The following is a 21,986-nucleotide window of genomic DNA, read 5'->3' on the forward strand; positions in this document are numbered from 1 at the left end:
ACAACGCATACAAAACGCCTCCGCACGACTCATCCTCAACATCCCTTGCCACAGCCACATATCCGGCCACCTGAGAAACCTGCACTGGCTCCTTGTCAACAAGAGGATCATGTTCAGGCTCCTCACCCACGCACACAAAGCACTCCACAACATAGGCCCGAATACCTCAACAACTGCCTCTCATTCTACACTCCCACACGCCAACTCCGCTCCTCCAGCCTAGCCCTCACCACCATCCCACGGATTCAGAGAACCACCACCGGAGGAAGAGCATTCTCCTACCTAGCAGCCAAAACATGGAACTCCCTCCCCACACACCTACGAACTACCCAGGACCATCTCACCTTCAGGAAACACCTCAAGACCTGGCTCTTCGAGCAGTAGCAGCAGCAAGACCTGGCCCTCGAACAGTAGCAGCTCCCCTCCCCCCCCCCTTCAGCACCTTGAGACCCTCACGGGTGAGTAGCGCACTCTATAAATGCTTTTGATTGATTGATTTAAGAGTACCCAGACATAATAATAGTAAAAGTTGAGACGGTGTCCTGACGAAGGCATCTTGCCAAAACGTGTGTAGTTCCATACCGACCCTCCTTTCTAAGTTCCAATCCCTTATTCACCTGATTATGTCTCATATGTCATAATATGTGTTGATGCATTGTGATTTTGAAACATACAGACTTATATATTTTTCAATATTCTATAAGAAAATGACAAAATATAATGTAAAACAAAATAAAAATAAAAAATATATTTTTTGATAATATGTAAGCACTATGTTGTTTGATTATATGTGTGATGTCCAGTTATAACTTAAACATTTATGCTTGTGATTAGCTTGTTCTTTTCCCCTTTACTGCATCATCATCAACACAAAAGGTGTCCTTAATATTATTTATTTGCAAGGTGTCTATTTTGCAATGTAATTCAATGAATCTTTTTGTTTTTAATCTGTTTTAGGACCCTTCAACATGTCATTTTCATTTGGACGTTTTAAAGTTGTGATAATTGCAGGAATATGCTGCTGTTGCAAAGTACAAAGTGAACATGGATTGTTTCTATGAAAGACACACACTTTAGGTGTACATATTTTGTACAAAACCAACTTGCAGTTATTGATTTGAAGTTATTCGGATTTCAGTAGACATTTTCTTTCTGTTGGATGGTGCCACCATGCAAATATGTGGTGCTTGAATTGCTCTAACCACATGAGGTTTGCAACCCAAAGCATGCTAATCTCCCTTCACATTGGCTAAATCCTCATTTGTGTGAAGTGTATGAAGCTGCTGATGTGTCTCATCATTGTAGAAAAAAACTCTTGTATCACACCAATTAAAGTTGCTTGTGACATGGCACCAGATACTGCAACAGTGTCTTGGAATGATCCTGTGGCCACAAAATGGAGTAATGCCAGTAATTTCTACTGGTGTTATTGATGTTTGATTACTATTCTCAGAAGATCAGGCTCCAGGTGATGATATAAATCAATGAACGTGTGTCTATTGAGTTTTGGATTATATTACAGTCTTCTATGCTGGCAATGTCTGGAACTGTACATGTTAAACTGGCACTGATAATTGGGATACAGCATGGGTTGTAATGGTTTTGTAAACAATGACAAACATTTAATTCTAACAATGTAATAACAGCCATCGGTTAGGTTAGTGCTATTAGTTTGTTTTGGTAATTGTGAGAAACATTAGCTACAAAGCACTTATTTATGAATAAACAAGCATTATTTACATTTTACGATGTGTGATGTAAGGGAAAAATTATAAGTAAATTGAGAAACAAAATACATTAGCAGTCTTTGACTTTGTTAATTTTGTTTTCATTCACCAAATCCAACTAAACTAAAACAGGATGTACACAAAAAAGCTAAAACAATGATAAAAATCAATCTTGGTGAATGAAACTAATATTGACGAGCCAAACATGTTTGGAATACAATGTCAAAAATACAATTGGCATCAGAAAGGCACATGTATCTAGAAAATAGTCCACAGAGTCAATGGTAGTTACACACTGTGGAAAACTAGGCTCTGCGTCTCTTAATGGTGGTCTTGCTATCCTCCCCTGGTGGTCCAGATAAACATGTGCTCCTGCGGGGGGCTTGTGGATCCACAGTAGCAGAGACTGAGATAGGTGCAGGTGTTGCCTCTTTTGGCAGGGCCTCCCTTTCTGTGGCTGAGACATTTGTAGTTAGATCATGTTTGACAACAGAAAACGGAAGATGTTGCTGGAAAAGACTTGCACATAAGGGTGTGAATGTCTTGTAGCACCCCAGTCGGGGAGCTCAAATTGGAGATCGGATTCTCCATCTGTACATTGTGCTCCTTCTGCAACTGCTTCATCTCCCGTAGCTTTGTAAGGATCTAAGCTATCATGTCTTTGGACTGATGGAGGGATCTCAAGACTTGGTTGATGGTGGCCTGGGTGACAGTGAACCCAGTGGCCTCACTTTGCTGGCCCACAGATTCCCTCTCACAACCCCTATACCCCTACCATGTGCCTTGACCCACAGTGCCCCATCCCACTGGTTCCTGGCTAAAAGAGAGGTGGTGAGGTGTTTGTTCAACTGCAGCCAGGACTGGGGGGCACAAGATTGGGGTGATGTTAGTTTGAATACAGTAAGTGGAGGTATCCATAGGCTCAGGTATGGTAACAGCTGGGGTGGGGGGTGTTGGTGTGGGCCGAGTGTGACTCATTGGAGCTGCCTGCCCAGGTAGACCAGATGGACAAGGATGCTTCTCATCATCCGGACTATCATGAGTGGAGTCAGCCCAGAAATCTGTGAGTTAGGCCAATAATGAATGTAAAAGTTGTGAAAGTCTGGATTATATGTCAAATGATTTTTAAGCTAAAACTGAAGAACATTCAAAGGAAAAAGTTAAATAATATACAGAATCTACCTTTCAGTCAGTGGTATTATAATAAATTACACATAAAACAACTTCAGAATAGCAGGTAAAAAGATGACATGAAATTAAAAGAATTTAGAAAGTCTACATAAGATATACCAAAGATTCAATGCAACACTGAAGAGAGGAGAAATGTGACAGAAACGAGACCAAACATTCTAAAAATTACCCAACTTAGGGGGATATGTATCAATACTCATCATATACACATTGCAGAGTACATTTATTTTAAAAAAGTGTTTAAAAAAAACCAACTGATATTCTGCGTACACAAATACACAAATACAATACCTTCACGTTTTTAGGTCAGAAATCATTGATTTGTGAAAGTAACGCTATAAATTCAATGAGATGCCAAGGATAGGACAACATAGAACATTAAACACAAGCACACCTAAAAACATAGCATGAAATAAAGATATATCAACTACAAAATTCTTCAACATATGTGAAAATTTGACTGAAAAAAAAGAAAGAGCAAAATAATATTGTAATATCATTTTCACATAACAAACAAGGCATCATGTTAACTGTAGTAATTTCAACTACACATGCACAACAGTGCAAAGCTGCAAGTTAAACATACCTAGTGAAAATAAGCAGAAAAAGCAAAAAACTGACATTTATAATACAAACCACATACATAAAATATGTTATTTGGTGTAAAAAAACCTTGCATTATGTCAACTGCAATAGAGATTGAAACCTGTAGTCTTAATTACAACCCAACACATTCAAACCAACAAACAAGACAAAAAATATTATACTGATATATCTTGGTTTATTTGTTTAACAAAAGTTCAAAACACTTAGCAACAGCTAAATAGAAATGCAAAGTGAGATTTAGGTTTAGTGGTACATTCAAAGGTCTAATTTTCCAGTCTTCACTCCAGGGATTTCTGCAAAGCCTTCAGGAAGTAGGATCTGCATGACCTTCTCCTTCCAGTGCAAATGTTGTAAGGAGGTGGGGCTGGGAGAACCTGGGCATCCAGGTGATGATTGGAGAGTAGTAAATGTACTGTCCCACGAAGGTCATTCCACCTTGTCCTAATTTCCTCATGTGCGCAGGGTATTTGCTACAGCATTCACTCCGTCAACTATTCTGTCCCACATTTTCCTCTTCTGAGATATGGTTTTATTTTGAATTTGGGCTCCAAACAATTGTGGTAACATTAGTTTTTCTCTTCCCTGCTATTATAATGTAATTACATTGAATGATTCTTTATACCCACAAGTAAAATACAATAAAATGTAAAATGCACAGGTAACAGAGGGAGCAAAAAATAAACCCAGAATACTCTAGCACAAACTTCTCCAGGAAAATGTTGTGCTGTGCTGGAACAGCAGAGGATCACGGTCTGAGTGTAATTTATTGGGTGGTATGCATGTGCAACAATTCGGCAAAACACATACCAAGTGTGATGCAAACATCCATCCTACAACTACAGGACTAGTCCAATGTTGGCTGTGTCTCTCAACAAAATCCCTCCATCAGCAACCTGCCGCTATATCACTGCCAACACAACTGTGAAATATCAATGGACTCGGTGCAATCCCACCACCCTGGCAGCAATAGAGTAATGTTAGCCAACAGCTATGCTTACTGCATTGATAGTGGCAAACCATTGATGAGATGAGAAACACTCTGTCAATGCAGAAGGTGGTTCAGCCTGTATACCTAAATAGGATGGGTGGGATTCTGTCAGCTTGGAGAAGTACTTGTAAACTTCGCCACTGAGGAACTACATGAAGATAACTCTCAGCTGGGGGGGGGCATGTTTTGGACCTGTGAGCATTAGGGTGGTCTTCCCCCAAGTCTTTTGCCTCCTTACCTCCTCTTTTTGCTGATTCTTTTTGTTGGCTTTAAGACTCTGAACACTTTACAACTGCTGACGAGTGCGAAAGTGCATGTGCTTCTCCCCTACAGATGGTAACATTGGTTTATACACCATTGGGATATTAAATCTATTTTTATGTTCCTGATAGAGTGCCCTACCTGTGCCCAGGGCCTGCAAATTAAATGCTACTAGTGAGCCAATGCCACTGACTGTGCAACTCATGAACGTAACACTTTAAATATGTCTCAGGACTGTCACTGCAGAGCCTGTATGTGCAGTTTACAGCCACGTCGACTTGGCATTTAAAATGTCTTGCAAGGCCTCCCTTCTCATTACTCATACGTCACCCCTAAGGAAGGCCTTAGGTAGCCCATAGGGCAGGGTGCTTGTTTATGTAAAATGTAGGACATGTATTTCTATTATGTGCATGTCCTGGTAGTGAAAAACACGCACATTCATTCTTTACTACTGTGAGGCCAACTCATCTCATAGGATAGCATTGTGAATTCCATATTACACGCTTAACATGTAATTCCTGATTAAGAACGAGTAGCTATGTCATGTTTCATATCATTGGAATGGTAATTATAAACACTACTATTTTAGAAATACCTCTTTTAGGGAGTTGGTATTTCTCTGTTCTTAAAGCTCTCTGTGCCTGCAGCCTTTCTCCCATACATGTCTCGGTCGGTGACAGCTAGACTTTGTGCATTTCCTCTAGAGAGCAACACACAAAAGAAGGTTAGATGTGCCCATCTGCATCCTGATGGCTCACCCTGGGCAGGATGGAAGAGAACCACTTACACACACACCTGAATGGGTATTATCCCCCTGTAGTGAGTCTGGAGCCAGGGCTAGGACTAAAGGTCCTCTGCACATTTCAAAGACACTTCTTCTTTGAAGTCACTCCCACTTCAAATGCACAACTTGGTAAAAGTACTGGGTCTCTTACCCCACCAAATCAGACACTTCTGGTATTGTAAAGGAACTCTGTCAGGAAGAAGGACTGTTGTGCCACTAGAAGGATTGTCGCTCTGCTGGAATTCTGCACTATAAGGCTGTACTGCCTTGCTGTCTGCTACTCTCTGCCCTTGCTGAGGAAGAACTGGACTCTGTTTGAACCCAGAGCGATCTCCAAGGCCTTGCTGGGTTGGTTTTTGCTTTTGATACTTAGGGAAAACATAGTCTTGTAGTGTAGTTCCTATTTTCCCTATAGGCCCTGCGCATTGGAATAACATAAACAGCAGTGTAGACGTAGAAGTGCGGTCTTCCAGGTCTCTACTGACCATGCTAAACTTAATTGGGTTTGTACCAACTAGCTCAGAGGTCACTGGAAACTTTCTTGACTGAATAGGAAGTGATCAGCTCCCCAGGCACAGACAAGAAGGGATTCAGTTTTTCAACAACCGCATAAACATGACAACTTTGCTCCTTAGAATAAGAGTCAATCTGTAGAGTCGTATGAAACATTAGACAGTTATTTTACTCAGTCACTTGTGCAGATTACTTTCACCAAGATGCAGAGAATAGAGAGACGGGTGTCTTCAATAAAAGGTTTTATTTATTGAACAGTCTTTCTTCTCATACAAGAGAAATGAATTGCCACAATTGCAAGACTTGTTATTATAAAAAGTGCGTACAGTAAGATCAGTATTGCGAAATAATACTGTAAAAGCATTGATATGGTTTCTTAGCCATACAATGGTTAAAATTAATAAAATATATACATTCATATATACATTTGGCTAACGTACTCAACTGGTGCTTCTAACTACGCCTACCCCAGTGTACCTGACCTAAGCCTAACACTTGGAAGGGAGTAAGTAACAGTTTAAGTTAAGTTGGTTTTGCCAAGGTTTGCTTCAAGAATTCTCTCTAAGGGTTTAGTCAACACCATACCTCTGGAATAGAATGTTGGAGGGCTTGTATCTCCTTCCAGGACTCGATATCCCAGTCACTCGCAAGAGTAGGCTGGAAACGCCGGAGCTGGATTTTCTCGGCAGGAGAAAAGACAGCGTCTTTCTCAGCGCGTCAAGGAGGAGGAGGGGCAGCGTCCGTGGGCTGCTTGCATCTGCTGGGCTCTGCAAGGGACAGCTGTTCTGCTCCTGTATTCACCACACCATCGCTGTTTGCTTAAGGCAATGTTGGTAATATTTATACCTGAAAGGTGCCTTGTTTGACGTAAGTTTTTGGACATAAGACGTCAATAAAGATGTCACTAGGAAGTGATCGTTCTTACAGTGCTCATTAGAGTTCTATTACTAATAAAAACAAAGCAAGCGGGGTTTTCCCAGGTTGCTGGAGGTTTTATCTTGTTGAAGAACTCGGAGTGTAATCTAGGAATCTAAGATAGTGGCTTCTGCTGTGTCATCCACTGTAATGAGCTGCAGAGGCGAGGTTCTGAAATGTGGCTCTGATCGTTTATGCCAGAGACGAGTTTCTGAAATAAGGTTCAGGATATTATGCCATTATAGGGATATTTATCGATTATAGCCATATAGGGGCATAAGGTCATGATATTGATCGGGGTCCTAGATAGAACACGACACCCACTCCACGATTTTATGTCCATCAAATTACTAAAAACTAAAGCAATAAGATGCGCGTGTAACATCATACTGCATTTGAAATGGTGTTTTTGAAATACATCAAAATAAAGTTACTGTACGTCATTAAGCATAGAAATCATTCAAAAAGTATAGCATATGTAAGCAGTTGAACGATTTTGCTAGAAAGAATTTACACATGAAATATCTCTTTATACAGACAAGAAGGGCGAGATAATTTCATCACATATAAATGCATTTGCTGTAATGTGCTAGAGGCTGAGTTAAAGTTATTTTGTCTCTAGATTTACTAAAAATAGATGTCTGTTTTTTATGAATAGGTCTACTTTAAGCAAAGAATTTGTGCCAAAAAAAGTAAATATTTTGAAAAAGTTCAATCCCCCAAAATTTTTTTCATGGTGAACGGGGGAATAGAGTTCCAACGTTTTTCAGTAGTTTTGTTGATCAAAACCGAAGGCCGAATTCAGAGTTCATGCGAACGCTGTGTGTCGGAATGTTTTCCCAAAATTATTGTTTCTGTCCTGGGGAGAACATCATATCAGACAGGCTCTCAAAGAACTGGTCTACAAAATCAGGTGACAGTTCGACCAAGTTCGATAACGCTGTAACTTGGCAGGTGTGAGAATGATTGCTATCATCAAAGTCTGGATCAGCAATGCTCACAGAAGGTCGTACCTGAGTGATGTTGCTTTTATTTCTCACTCCACTGTCACCACCTAGTCGTAGCAAAGGAGTCTCAACGAATGCCGTCATCAGGATTGGTAGCCGCTGGCGACAACACAATGCATGAGCCGTTACAGGACTTAGCAAAGTATCGATATCCATTGGTACTGCTGATGGAAGTGCAAGACAGGTGTCTAACTCGTATTCATCTCCGCATAGCATACATCGAAGCACAGGTAAGATGCAGGTCTGCCATATAGGTCTGAATGAAAGAAACCAGGTCATGTTCAGATCTCTCAGTCTGGCTAATCCAAGGACTCTAGTTATCCGGTCCCGGTAGCGCACTGCTAGGATCGTTTCTTCCATCCCCGCCGGAGTCATGTCTGTGTCTTGGCTTGCCATATCGGAGCAGGAGGGTCAAAAATAAAATGCCTGCTACAAGTCCCAAAATAAGGGGGATGCCTCCAAAGACAGAATGGACAAAATTGGGAATGATGCCCAGAATTGCTTTGAATGGTGTTAGTAGTCCCGTAAAAATCGTCTTAAATACGCCTGGGATGCCTATGGCATCTGACATGTTTAGAATTTGGCTAAGCATTTCTGTGAAATGCACGAGGCAATTTGTTGATAAAAGGTCATGTATCTCCGAAGCCGTCCTTGCAACTAGGAGATCATACGTCTCTTTTGATGACGTGACGGGCACTGTTGTCTGTAGAAGCACAGACTTCATTCTGCTTAAAGTATCAATTCGTATAGAAGAGAAATTCAGACGAGGCCATAAAGGAGTCTCGGAGACTTCACGGCCGTTTGGAAACAAAGCTTGCATACAACAAGTGACCATGGAAGTTACATGGACGAGATATGCTTTCCCTGGCAAGAGGCCACAACAGCTGTGATCCGTTATTAGAATGTACCTCCCGTTAGAGAGCTGCTTAAAGAAAGGCTCTATCTGCGTTGCAGGTGTGACATGTTGGTGGCATGAAAGGTTGTTTGAACTTCCTTCACAGGCCCCGTGTAAATTAATACCCTGGCACAAAAGTATACCGCTTAGTGAATGTTTGCAATTTTCACCACTAAGAAATGCATTTTTGTTGCTGTCACTATAGCAAGTGTGTGTATATGGTAATTTCCATGTTGACTTAATGTACCCTTTACCCAAACGTTCATACTGGCCAGTCAGTATATATTCAAGGCACTTTCTAAATCGGAAAGTTGTTATCGGAATTGCGATAATCCCGTGTATTATCCATTCAATGACAGGACTTTCTGACATTGTCAATGGTAATCTCTCAAGTTTTTCGATGCTCAGGATTGTATAGTCTGCTCCTTTCTGTGTCAAGCTGATTTGTTTATCAGTAAGGTTAAAGATGGAAAACAATGACGTTGTGTTGATTAAACGCCATGGCACACAGCCTGAACGAAGATTTTGCAGCGTCCAGCCTAACTGTACAATAGAACGCAATTGTGACTGGCCATGCTGTAACATTAGCAAGTCTTTGTCTATTATATCTATGGCAGAAGATACAATACTGTCCAGAGAATATATTCTGGAGGACAGAGTCATTAACCCATTGTCCACAACCGAAAGTGATTTTTCCAAATTAATACAATCAATTTCTCGTATTTTTTCAGCTGTTTCAATTTGTGTTACTTTCCAAGCCTCGTTGTAAGCTGCATAGGTACTGGTCGCTATGAAACGTTTTTGACGCTGTTTGCGTGGTCCCAGTATGAAATTGCGCAAATCAGCACCATCTTTCAGTAAAGATAAGTGTTGCTTAATTTCTGCCAGTGTGGATGTTTCTAGCCATTCAAGGCACAGTTTCCATACACTGTATGTTGTTACTATCCCTGGATGTTGTCTCTGGGAGTATCTAGGGTCGGGTCTGGTCATTGTTAACCCCTGTGTTTTATTCAGGAATCTATCTTGACAGTTATTCGTGTCAATAGGCCAGATTAACCACTTTTTCCAATCAGGATGTGTTCTGTTTAGATGTAAAATTTTAGATACGTCTATTTCAATATCTGTGGTTGCATTATCAGGTATTGGCTTTGGAATAGACAGTTTGTTAAGTTCTTTAATCTTAGCTAGGCCAAGACAGGTTGTTTGGTGAATTGTGTAATTTAAGAACATTATTTGCTCTGGGATCATGCAGGCTCGAAATAATGCTTCTAGGCCTTGTACCTGCCAATCTTTTGTACCCCAGATGGTTTTTGTTTCAATGTTATTTTTCCAAAAATCAAAACCAAATGTCATAATTTTTTCATAAAATGCTTCTGAATATATCAATTTAGTATTTGTCAACATTGTTTTCATCCCTGTTTTATCCAACAGTTTATAATAAAACGTTTCTGCATCACTTATGTTAAACCCTGAGAAGTACTGGAATTTCTCATAGAATGTTTTCAAACTACTTTTAGGTGGAGTAGCACAATGTTCCCATTGATTATATTTAAAAACATTTCTAGGTTGTGCAGATTTATGTAAGTAATGGTCTCCGTAATGTGAGAAGCAATACATATGTTCATAATTAGACGAACCTTGTAAATAATTATGTTCTGTAAATCTTGCTGACAACACTAAATCAGACATCATATTATTTATACTTTCAAAATCCCAATCATCCGAAAATGTACTTGGTTTTACAAAGTCACTTAATGAAACCTTGAATTGGTGAGGTTACTTTAAGATCTCGACCGGGCCATATATTTCATAGTCAGTCTTGTCCCATACTACCCCGCCGGGTACTGGAATGGCTGTGACATTTACTGAGGATAGTTCTCTTTTCTTCACGTGAGATGATCTGTGTGGTTTCAGGACTAAGTTGATGTTCTGACTTGCTGTGTCCATTGAACTGTATTTTCCCTCAATGAATTTTCCCAAACAAAGTACCATGATGAGCCAAAGCAGGAGGAAAAGCATACCTAGCCCAAACCAAAACTCTAACCATGGAGAAATGAGGTAGATTTCGTTTAGTTGATGAAAGAGTTCTGTTGTTTTTTCCTTAAAAGTCTTTTGTTCTGGCGTTACTTCAGGGATGCTTGGATCTTCAGAAAAGGTATCGAAGTTGATGAAGTAGCCAGAGGCAGTTCTGTCAATTGTTGGAATTGTTTTCTCAATTTGTCTTTCAGTAGCACATTCTGATGCCACATCATTGTAGATCGGTGATTCACGACGAACTGTTTCAATCTGTGTTTCAAGAGGCACGAGTTCCATGGCATTATTGCATAGTCCCTCTCTGTGCACTGCAGGTTTATCAAATGTGATTAGTCTTTCAGTTTGAACCTCTTGGATTGAAGCTAGTTTGGGTATTATGTTGTTTCTCGGGAGTCCACTGGGCCTACTGTTGATTATAGGCCACATGTTTGTGGTTTTACCAGGTCGATTGATACAGCTTGGTTCTCCTTTTTACCAGCAAGGGGAGGTAGTACTACTGATCTTGTTCCGTTGATTGCCAAGACAGGTACTGCTTTTCTGTAAGAAGGCCCAAATTCCTTCTTCACCGCTATTTTCTCTCTGACTAGATCCCCAATCTTTGGAATCCAGACAGGCCTTGCTGGGGCTGGTGGTGCCTCTTCAGTGGTAGTTGGCTGTTGCTTTAACTTTATGTTGCTTAAGGATTTTCTTGTTTCATTCAAGTCCTGTAAAACAGCCAAACGATCTTTGATTTCAAATTCTTTATTCTTATCTTTTACCACTGATGCCTGACTGTCGAGGTCCTTAACATGCATTCTAGTTCCGAACAATAGTTCGTATGGGCTGAAACCTTTTAGAGAATTCTTGGCAAATTATTTAGACTAAGTTGGACACTTATTAAATGTTTGACCCACCCATCACCCGAACCTAATACCTTCGCAGTTATAGATTGCTTTATGTCTCAGTTTTTTCTTTCAACCACACTGTTCCCCTCAGGGTGTGAAGGACAAGAGTATCGCAATTCAACGCCCATGCTGGCCATGGCCTCCTTATAAGCTCGAGAGCTGAAAGCAGGACCCTGGTCAGAATGGAACATGGCAATTGCGTATGTGCCGATAAAGACTCGCAGATCTTTTATAACCGTTTTGGCGTCAGCCGAGCGCTGGGGCCACATTTTTTTAAGTGAATTCTAGTCTTAAACTATTAATAGGACGCTGGGTTGCATATAGACAGCATTACGTTACCTACATACCAGGCCATGGCATTACTCCGCTTGATTCGCTGCTGCGATCTCTGTCGCAGTCGGGACAGTTCTTTACATATTTATAGTGGTGCAGGCTCATCCCCGGCCACCAGTATACTGATTGTAATTCAGTCAGAGATTCCTTCATCTGATTGTGCCTTGGACCTTCACCCATGTGTGCGTCTGCTATTAATAACTTTCTCCTGTTCGTGTTTGGAATTACTCTATCCCCCACTCCAGGGATTCGAGCAAAAGGAACGGAGTTTGCATCAATTACGTATGCATAATTGTGTGAATAGTTCACGGGTAGTGCTGCACAGTCGCCTTTTACGGACGTTTTCACTGCCAGCATGGTTTCCCCGTCTATGTATTTTTCTGAACGCTTTTTTGTGGCTACGGAAGCCGGTTTAGTTGCTTCCGCTGTGGCTGTATTAGCCAATGAATTCCCTGCAACGTGAACGCCATCACGTTGATGACTCAGAGTGTGTATCACGTGAGTCTTTTGTAGTTCCTTCTGTAAAAGAACTACTTGTTTTCAAAGCATTTTATGCTTGATTGTGGCACCTGTGTCATCTTTGTAATTATTTCTAACCCAGCTCTGTAATTTATTATTGTAAGAGTTGACGCAAAAATGCGAATCGCACACGATTAGTGTCGGGAATTCACGTTCTGCATTTTCAAGCGCCATCTTTAAAGATCTGATTTCAGTTCTCTGAGCCGAACAGATTCTCACTGATTCAGTTTTTGTTATCTTTGGTCTGAATTTACCACACAACCAGCGACCTTTAACAATCGCGCATGCTGCAGCGTAGGATTTGTTTTCTACATTGTAGTGCTGTACAAATCTGTCTGTATAGATTATACAAGAGTACTGATGGAGAGACAGAATTTCGAATGGCAGAGGATATTCTTTTTCATATTTTAAATCATTCAGTTTTTCAAATTGTGGAGCAAAATAGTATTTCACGTCATCCGCAGCAAGAGAATTAACCCACTGTATCCATTTCAGATCCAGTGACACTGTAGGCATGTTTACTGGGCTGAATAGCGCCTCGAAGGCAGATTCCGGTGTAAGGACATTGATCCTTTTGCCATGTGCTAGTTCTCGTTCTATAGCTATAGCAGTCTGTACCGCTTTCACAGTATTTTCTGTGAGACTGAATGTTTTTTCTGCTTGTGTGTACAAGTGTGATTTGTAAGCAATTGGTACCGTTTCTCCCTCATTAGAGGTTAGGTACGTGAATCCGCATCTTCCTGGGATGACTCGGATTACAAGATTGCGTGTGCTGTCACGTGTGTCTAATTTCGTTTTTGCTAACATGTCTGTTTGCAGTGACCTCAAAATTTCTGTGTGTTTTTGAGTTCAGTTGATTGGTTTAAAATCAGGTTTAATTAGTTCGTAGAGAGGTTTAACCCTCTCCGCATAATTTAGAATGTAAGTTCTTCCGAAATTCAGGAAGCCTAGAATCGATTGTAAGTTCTTCAGCGTTTTTGGTGCTTGGAGTACAGCGCACTTCTCTAAGAAGTTGTCCGCTAGGCTTTTTCCTTCACTTGATAGTTTGTATCCTAAAAATAAGACTGTCAGATGGGCAATTCGAGACTTTTTAAAGTTGAATTTGTAACCCTCTGCTGCGAACCCAAGTAATATGGTGTTCACTCTTTTCAAATGAGTATCCAAGTCGTCGTCTGTAAGATAGATGTCATCGACATAAGACAATGCCTCATCATCATATATTTGTAGTAACTCTGTTACTCTGGCTGAAAATAATCCTGGGCTGTTCTTGAACCCCTGTGGGAGCCTACAGAAATTTTTCTGCGACCCCATTATTGATAAAGCGGTCAAGTACCTGCTTTCTGGTGCAATATTTTGACAAAAGAAACCATTAGATATATCTAATGTAGTTTTATATTTATTGCGAACTATGTTATTCATTAGTGCAGCACTATGCGAATTTTGCACTTCAAATGTTTTGCAACATGAGTTAAGGTGTCTGTAGTCCAAGACTAGATGATATGAATTGTCTGGTTTGGAGACAGGAAACAAAGGATTGTTCATTTGAGAGGTGCATGTTTCAATCACCCCCTGATATTCAAGTTGATCTAAAATCTCCCTGACTTGTTTATTAGCTTCTTGCTTAATGGGATGCTGCCTTTGTGCAGTCGGTTGATTTTTTAACTGGATTTTGTGAGGAGGAGAGTCCTCATCCCATCCTACATGATTCTTATACAATGCAGGTGCTTGAGCAACTGCCCATTTCCTTGCATAAGTATATTTCTTGTGAATCAGAATGTGATTCGAGAAGGCAGGCATAATCATTTCTTCGCCACAAGGGCACTCCCTGACAAACTATGGGGGCCAATCTTTCTCAGCTAACAGGATGTCATAGCCTTTTGAGAGGTTATCCCAAAATAGACCCCTTATTTTTCTAGTCTTATCTCCCTCTATACGCAGTGTTATTTCGTATATCTTATGAGGTTCGCTAACTCTGGTGTCGGCAGTTTCAACTTGAATGTATTCATTCGTGTCCCCTGTCTCCAGATGACTCATCAGGATCTTGCGAGCTATGCTGATTTCTGCTGCACTGTCTAGCTTTGTCTGAGCCCACTCCCCGTTTTTCAACTGTGTCCTCAGTATTCTCGGCATGTTCGATTACTCTAATACTGGCTACCTTCTTTCTTGGAAATTGTGATTTTGTATTTTGAGCAGGTTCCTTGTCTTTGGACTTGGTGTGCTCTCCTGGGTCTGATCGTCCTCTTCTTTCCGATTTCTGCGAAAAAGATCGAGAGGGACGTGTATCAATACTTTGATATCTATCAGGCTTTTTCAAGTTATCCCTATTTCTAAGGTTATATCTTTTCTCAGAGGGCTCCCTTTCGGGAGACTGGTGTTCTCGAGTCGGAGTTCCTTCCCTCCGTCGAGGAGACCTTCCTCTGGACTGGAAAACTTTTTCCTTGGGAGTGGATTGTTTATTTCCATCCCAGCTCTTTTTAGGAGTGTTTGAATTATTTTTAATAAATAATCTTTCAGGATTTTCGAGCAGTTTGGGTTTAACTGGTTTCCCACCCAAGCTGTCTCTACCTAATTCTTCATAACAATTTTCTATAATTCTGGCAAGCTCAATTGTTTGATCTGTTATATCTGTTTCCTTCAACTTCTGGCGGATCACCACAGATGCTGCTTCTCCTTTAATATTTGCTAGTAATATAGCTGAGACCTGCCTGAAGTCTTTCAGTAATTTCATACCAAGAGTTAAAGCAGGTTCTGGACCGTATTCATTTTGAATCTGTTTTAGCACATCTGGTATTACCGCCATTGACGGAACACCATGTGTTTTTGTGTAAATGGAAGCAAAGACTGTACCCCAAGTGTCACAGTCCTCCACGTGTGGTGCGACCCCCATTGGAAGGCAGATGGTCAGAATTCTGTGTTTCTCAATAGGAGTAGTATTAGGAAATACTGCCTCTATTTGAGTAATTTTCTGCGCTAACCAGAAAGGAATTTGTTCCCGTTTTATGGGTGTTTTACCAAGACATGATTGTATGTTCGGTGGTGTAATTTTATTTGTGTTCCCCTGATGAGGGGTCAGCTGTGGGACATTAGCAGCTGTTTGGACTGTTGCAGTCCGCATTACATATTGGACAAACTGTCTATGTATTTTAATTAAGGTTTTTAGCTGTGCTAATAGCTCTTCTTTTGACATTTTTGCAATATCCGGATGTGGTGTGTAGCTGGCTAGAACCGGCCACGTTGCTCCTGGTCTACCTAGTGGACCGAGCCTGGTAATATGATCATTATGTTTTAGGGCGCCTTTGAACCAGTGCTCCTGGTATTTTAATGGGATTTCAATCTCCTCGAAAGGAGCGTACTCATCCGGTGGATCCCCTACTATGTAGTAGTGGAACTCGTGTGTTGCAGCTTTTGCCGCTGGAAATTTTATCCATGAATAGAATACCTCTGTCTGCCGATATTCGTGTGCCTCTATCACGAAGACGACTGTGCCACCTTGTGTGGTCAGTCCGTTTTCTATAAGTTTTAACGTTATAGTTTTTCTTATGTTGACCGGGATGTCTATTGCACCCGGTTCAGTAATTCCTGAATCATCGGGAGTCTGCTGAGTCGCATTTACTGCGGCTTCAGTTCCGTTGGTTGCCATTGTATAAATGCAAGTTTTGCAGAGCAGGTCTCCAAGGAGACAAAGATTAGGTGCACAATATTTTGGAACACTGTATCCTTCAACGTTGAATAAACCAGAGCTTTACATAGGAATCTCTTCCTACTAAGTTCGGGCGGATTTTAGCCTTTCACCCACTCCAGACGTCTATTGGAGTATTTACGGGAGAAAGGGTCTGTGTGAAAAAGCACGACTGAGTTACTCTAACGTCTTGCGTTAGTTTTACCGCCTTACCAAACGTTGGGCGCCATGTAGTGTAGTTCCTATTTTCCCTATAGGCCCTGCGCACTGTAATAACATAAACAGCAGTGTAGACGTAGAAGTGCGGTCTTCCAGGTCTCTACTGACTATGCTAAACCTAATTGGGTTTGTACCAACTAGCTCAGAGGTCACTGGAAACTTTCTTGACTGAAGAGGAAGTGATCAGCTCCCCAGGCACAGACAAGAAGGGATTCAGTTTTCCAACAACCGCATAAACATGACAACTTTGCTCCTTAGAATAGGAGTCAATCTCTAGAGTCGTGTGAAACATTAGACAGTTATTTTACTCAGTCAATTGTGCAGATTACTTTCACCAAGATGCAGAGAATAGAGAGACGGGCGTCTTTAATAAAAGGTTTTATTTATTGAACAGTCTTTCTTCTCATACAAGAGAAATGAATTGCCACAATTGCAAGACTTGTTATTATAAAAAGTGCGTACAGTAAGATCAGTATTGCGAAATAATATTGTAAAAGCATTGATATGGTTTCTTAGCCATACAATGGTTAAAATGAATAAAATATATACATTCATATATACATTTTGCTAACGTACTCAACTGGTGCTTCTAACTACGCCTACCCCAGTGTACCTGACCTAAGCCTAACACTTGGAAGGGAGTAAGTAACAGTTTAAGTTAAGTTGGTTTTGCCAAGGTTTGCTTCAAGAATTCTCTCTAAGGGTTTAGTCAACACCATACCTCTGGAATAGAATGTTGGAGGGCTTGTATCTCCTTCCAGGACTCGATATCCCAGTCAATCGCAAGAGTAGGCTGGAAACGCCGGAGCTGGATTTTCTCGGCAGGAGAAAAGACAGCGTCTTTCTCAGCGCGTCAAGGAGGAGGAGGGGCAGCGTCAGTGGGCTGCTTGCATCTGTTGGGCTCTGCAAGGGACAGCTGTTCTGCTCCTGTATTCACCACACCATCGCTGTTTGCTTAAGGCAACGTTGGTAATATTTATACCTGAAAGGTGCCTTGTTTGACGTAAGTTTTTGGACATAAGACGTCAATAAAGATGTCACTAGGAAGTGATCGTTCTTACAGTGCTCATTAGAGTTCTATTACTAATAAAAACAAAGCAAGCGGGGTTTTCCCAGGTTCCTGGAGGTTTTATTTTGTTGAAGAACTCAGAGTGTAATCTAGGAAACTAAGATAGTGGCTTCTGCTGTGTCATCCACTGTAATGAGCTGCAGAGGCGAGGTTCTGAAATGTGGCTCTGATCGTTTATGCCAGAGACGAGTTTCTGAAATAAGGTTCAGGATATTATGCCATTGTAGGGATATTTATTGATTATAGCCGTATAGGGGAATAAGGTCATGATATTGATCGGGGTCTTAGATAGAACACGACAGTCTCACCACCTGCTCCTGTGCCTGGTCCACTGCAAGTGGACCTAAGTGCTTGCTCTAATCAAGCTGGTGCATTTCCTATCTACGGGAAGCAGAACCAACGCATTGTCACTTTAGCGAGAGCAGAATCATCAAATTGCACTCAGAATCAGCGCATTGCCTAAAAGACCCAATGAGTCATATCTGCTGCGTTGCCTCTGCAGTGTGGGAAGATCGATGAATTCCCTCAACTATGTGGAAAAACCCAGACCATAATCTACGGAACCACTGCCTCTAAGTTTACCATATGGTCTTGGGAACCAGCGTATTGCCACGACAGCGTGAAGAAAATCGATGCATCACCTCGACTGCGAGATCAACAACAATGCACCGCTCAGCTGTATCCCACATTACACTTTTGCAACCAGGATCAAGTCACTTTGATCAGCAGGCCTTTTGTGGCTCCTGTATCCAGCCGGAGCTACATCGCACTTGGCTTCAACTCTTGATTTTGACTCGGTCTAGCACAGCCAGATAATGCCCATAAGCGCTTATTGCTTCTAAGGGCTATTTTTACATTTAATTAAAAAAAAAATATCTAAACTTCTACTTATTGGCTTTTTGTTGTTTTGGTCTTGTTATATTTTCATTGTGTTACTGCCATTAAAGACCTCCACTGGCTACCCGTCAATAAGAGGATTACTTTCCGACTGCTTACCCACGCACACAAATCACTCTACGACATCGGACCAGAGTGCCTCAACTCTCGACTGTCCTTTTATACCCCCTCCCGCCAACTTCGCTCTTCCAGCCAAGCCTTCGCCACTGTACCTCGCATCAACAAGACCTCCATGGGAGGCAGATCCTTCTCATACCTGGCTGCCAAAACATGGAACTCACTCCCAGCTTACCTTCGCCTCACCCAGAATCACCTAGCGTTCAGAAAGCAGCTTAAAACGTGGATATTTGACAAATAATCCTCCTCCCCTTCCTAAGCGCCTTGAAACCCTCTGGGTATGTAGTGCGCTATATAAATGTTTTGACTTGACTTGACTTGACATTTCCTCCTAATTTAAGCCTGCATGCTCTGTGTCAAGCTATCAAAGGTTGAGCACAGGTTAATTTATGGTGAGCATCTGACTTACCATGATTAGGATTATGGTTCCTGCTTGGACAGGGTGCATACCTCTGCCAACAAGATAACCACATTTTCTAAATAATTGATAATGTTTTATTTTGACTTCAGCTCCTTACATCTCTGTTGACATCAAAGATCCATTGACCTGTACGATAGTCTCATGATTAATTAGTAAGTGACAGTAAAACCCCATGCTCAGACAGCTGTAATACAATATATGACAAGATATAATTAAAAGACATTAAAAACAATGTGTTTGAAAGAGATTAACCAAAAAAGCTCCATTCTTCCTTTGTCCTTCTTCTCATATTTTCCCTCTTTTCCTATTGCAAAAACAGACATTGAAGCCATGTGCTAGCAAATGAATGAATGCAAATAAATAGTACGGGTTTCTGATTTCCTACAAAGAGCATAGGCATTTTAAACATTTTGATCATTTATACTTCACAGTTTCTTACATGGAACTAGCTGTGAGACTAAGGGGCCCATTCCGATCCGGTAAAAAATTCCGCCTTACGAATCGAATTCGTACCCGAATCCGTACGAATGGGAAAGTATCATCCGACCTGCCTTGTACGATTCATTTCCGACGATTACCGTACGAAAATCCTCGAACCGTACGATTCGAAGTCGGAGACCCGTACGAATTAGATTCGGAAATCCTTCCGTACGATTAGTAAACATGCCGTACAACCACACTAGTACGATCCGGTGCGGAAAGCCTGTACGCGATTCGTACGGGCCAAAGTCGTTGCGCATGAAGAAAGATTCGTACGGAAACATCTCCTAACAGCAAGCGGCAGCGAAACATACCAACCGTGTACCCCTTGATGAAGCGTACGCGACCCCCCACAGCCCCAACGGCCCGTACAAGTCACCCGCATGCACAAATCCGACACGCACACCCCCCTCAAGCGAACGCGAACCCCCCACACACCCAATGGCCCATAAAAGTCACCCGCACGCACAAGTCTGACATGCACACCCCCCGCAAGCGAACGCGAACCCCCCCACACCCCCAACGGCCCGTACAAGTCACCCGCACGCACAAGTCTGACACGCACACCGCCCCTCAAGCAAACGCGAACCCCCCCACACCCCAATGGCCCGTACAAGTCACTCGCAAGCACAAGTCTGACACGCACACCCAGCCTCAAGCGAATGCGGACCCCCCACACCCCCAACGGCCCGTACAAGTCACCCGCACGCACAAGTCCAACAAGCACCCCCCCTCTCAAGCGAATGCGAACCCCCCACACCCCCAACGGCCCGTACAAGTTACCCGCATGCACAAGTCCAACACGCACACCCCCCTCAAGCAAACGCGAACCCCCCCACACCCCCAACGGCCCGTACAAGTCACCCGCACGCAAAAGTCCGACACGCACACATAACGCAAACCCCTAAACCAGCACAAGGAACATTCAAACGAGTCGCACAACACCACTAAACATGTCTACTGTGTACACACCATTGACAGACAAACTACTGGCCACATCCAAACAGCCAAACAGAGGGCACAAGTCACACCCACCCCATATAACACACACACCAACATTTCAAACTAAGCCACACCCACAAATCGACCAATAAAAGGGTACACACATACAACCCAACATCCTTTGCAACATACCTACATGCAAAAAGAAGAGCCTGCCAGCACATCACCAACTGCACCTATTAACCTGCACACATACAACCCATCACATCTACACCCACACCACCCCCTTCACAATCAGACCCACACACCCTCTTACATACACACCATCACCCTCTCAATCACATACTAACCCCAAAAATGAGATCCTTACAGATGAAGTCATCCGAGTTGAGCCACGCATTGGTCAGACAGACCAGCATGGCTGACAAAACTTGCATGTGGGAGAGGATCGTTGACAAGGTCAATGCAGTTGCACCCATCAGGCGCACCAGGCTTGAATGCCAGGCCAGGTGGTATGATCTGCAGAGGATGGTCAAGAAGAAGATGGACCAGGACTATGCCACTGCACACCACACTGGCGGTGCTGGTCCGCGCAGACCTCCAGTATACCATCCCTGGGAGGAGAAACTCATGACCCTGCTGCCACCGGTGGGAGTACACGGAATAGAAGGAGTCATTGAGCCTGGTGAGTACACAACTAACACATGTAACATGGGTGAAATGACAACAGTGCCCAGGAGTATGGGGGTGGGTGGCCATGAGTCCCAGCAGTGCCAAACTGTATGGGGGTATTTGCAAGGGGGAGGCTGAAAGGGTGGAAGGTGTAGGGCAGGAGGCTGCTCTCATCCCATATGTCCCAGGTACACACACATGGAGTGAGAAAGTACATACAAGATAGTGGACCACAGAAATCTAATCTTTTCATGTTGTTGAGACACGTTTTGGAGAAGCATCATTTGGTGACACAGTAAGGCAGTGTAGCAAGTGAGCGAGGCCAAACCACTTGTCTCCATCCCTCTGTTGCCCTCCTCCATCTGTCTGTCTCCCTCCCTCTGACAGTCTCCCTGTGTCTGGCAACCTCTGTCTCCGACCCTCTGTCTCCGTCCCCCTCTATCTCCGTCCCCCTCACTCTCCCTCTGTCTGTCTCCCTACCTAGGTCTGGCTTACACACCCTGCCACCCTCCTCCCTCTGTATTCCACCTTCAGTAATCCTCCCACGGTCAACTCACCCCAGCGACCTGGGCACACACAGTCACACCCGAGCACTTCATAGGTCCATTAAAGACCATAGACCAGAGTGTCTATGGATGTTACTCAATTACCAGCAGTAATGTGCCAACTGCCTGCAACACACCCAGCTTTTGCAGGTGGCACAGTACTGTCTCAGGACACACAGTTTGTAAAGCACTGTAGCAGACAATGGGCCCTGGTGTAGGCAGAACAAGGCACTCCTGTGAACATTGCTAACAAAAATACCAGGACAAGGTCAGACATCCTGTGCAGGA

General features: G+C 42.5%; 1 protein-coding gene across 1 annotated transcript in view; it reads right to left on the bottom strand.

Moving 5' to 3' along the window:
- The window catches only part of LOC147706607 (uncharacterized), a 740,422-nt gene that overhangs the window by 605,789 nt on the left and 112,647 nt on the right, over positions 1 to 21,986 (bottom strand). The window contains 1 exon segment of the mRNA XM_086929638.1: positions 11,828 to 11,834. Within this exon segment, the coding sequence (XP_086785764.1) occupies positions 11,828 to 11,834 (7 nt within the window).

This window comes from Lissotriton vulgaris, chromosome 7, assembly GCF_964263255.1.
Source record: "Lissotriton vulgaris chromosome 7, aLisVul1.2, whole genome shotgun sequence".
NCBI classification, from domain to species: Eukaryota; Metazoa; Chordata; class Amphibia; order Caudata; family Salamandridae; genus Lissotriton; species Lissotriton vulgaris.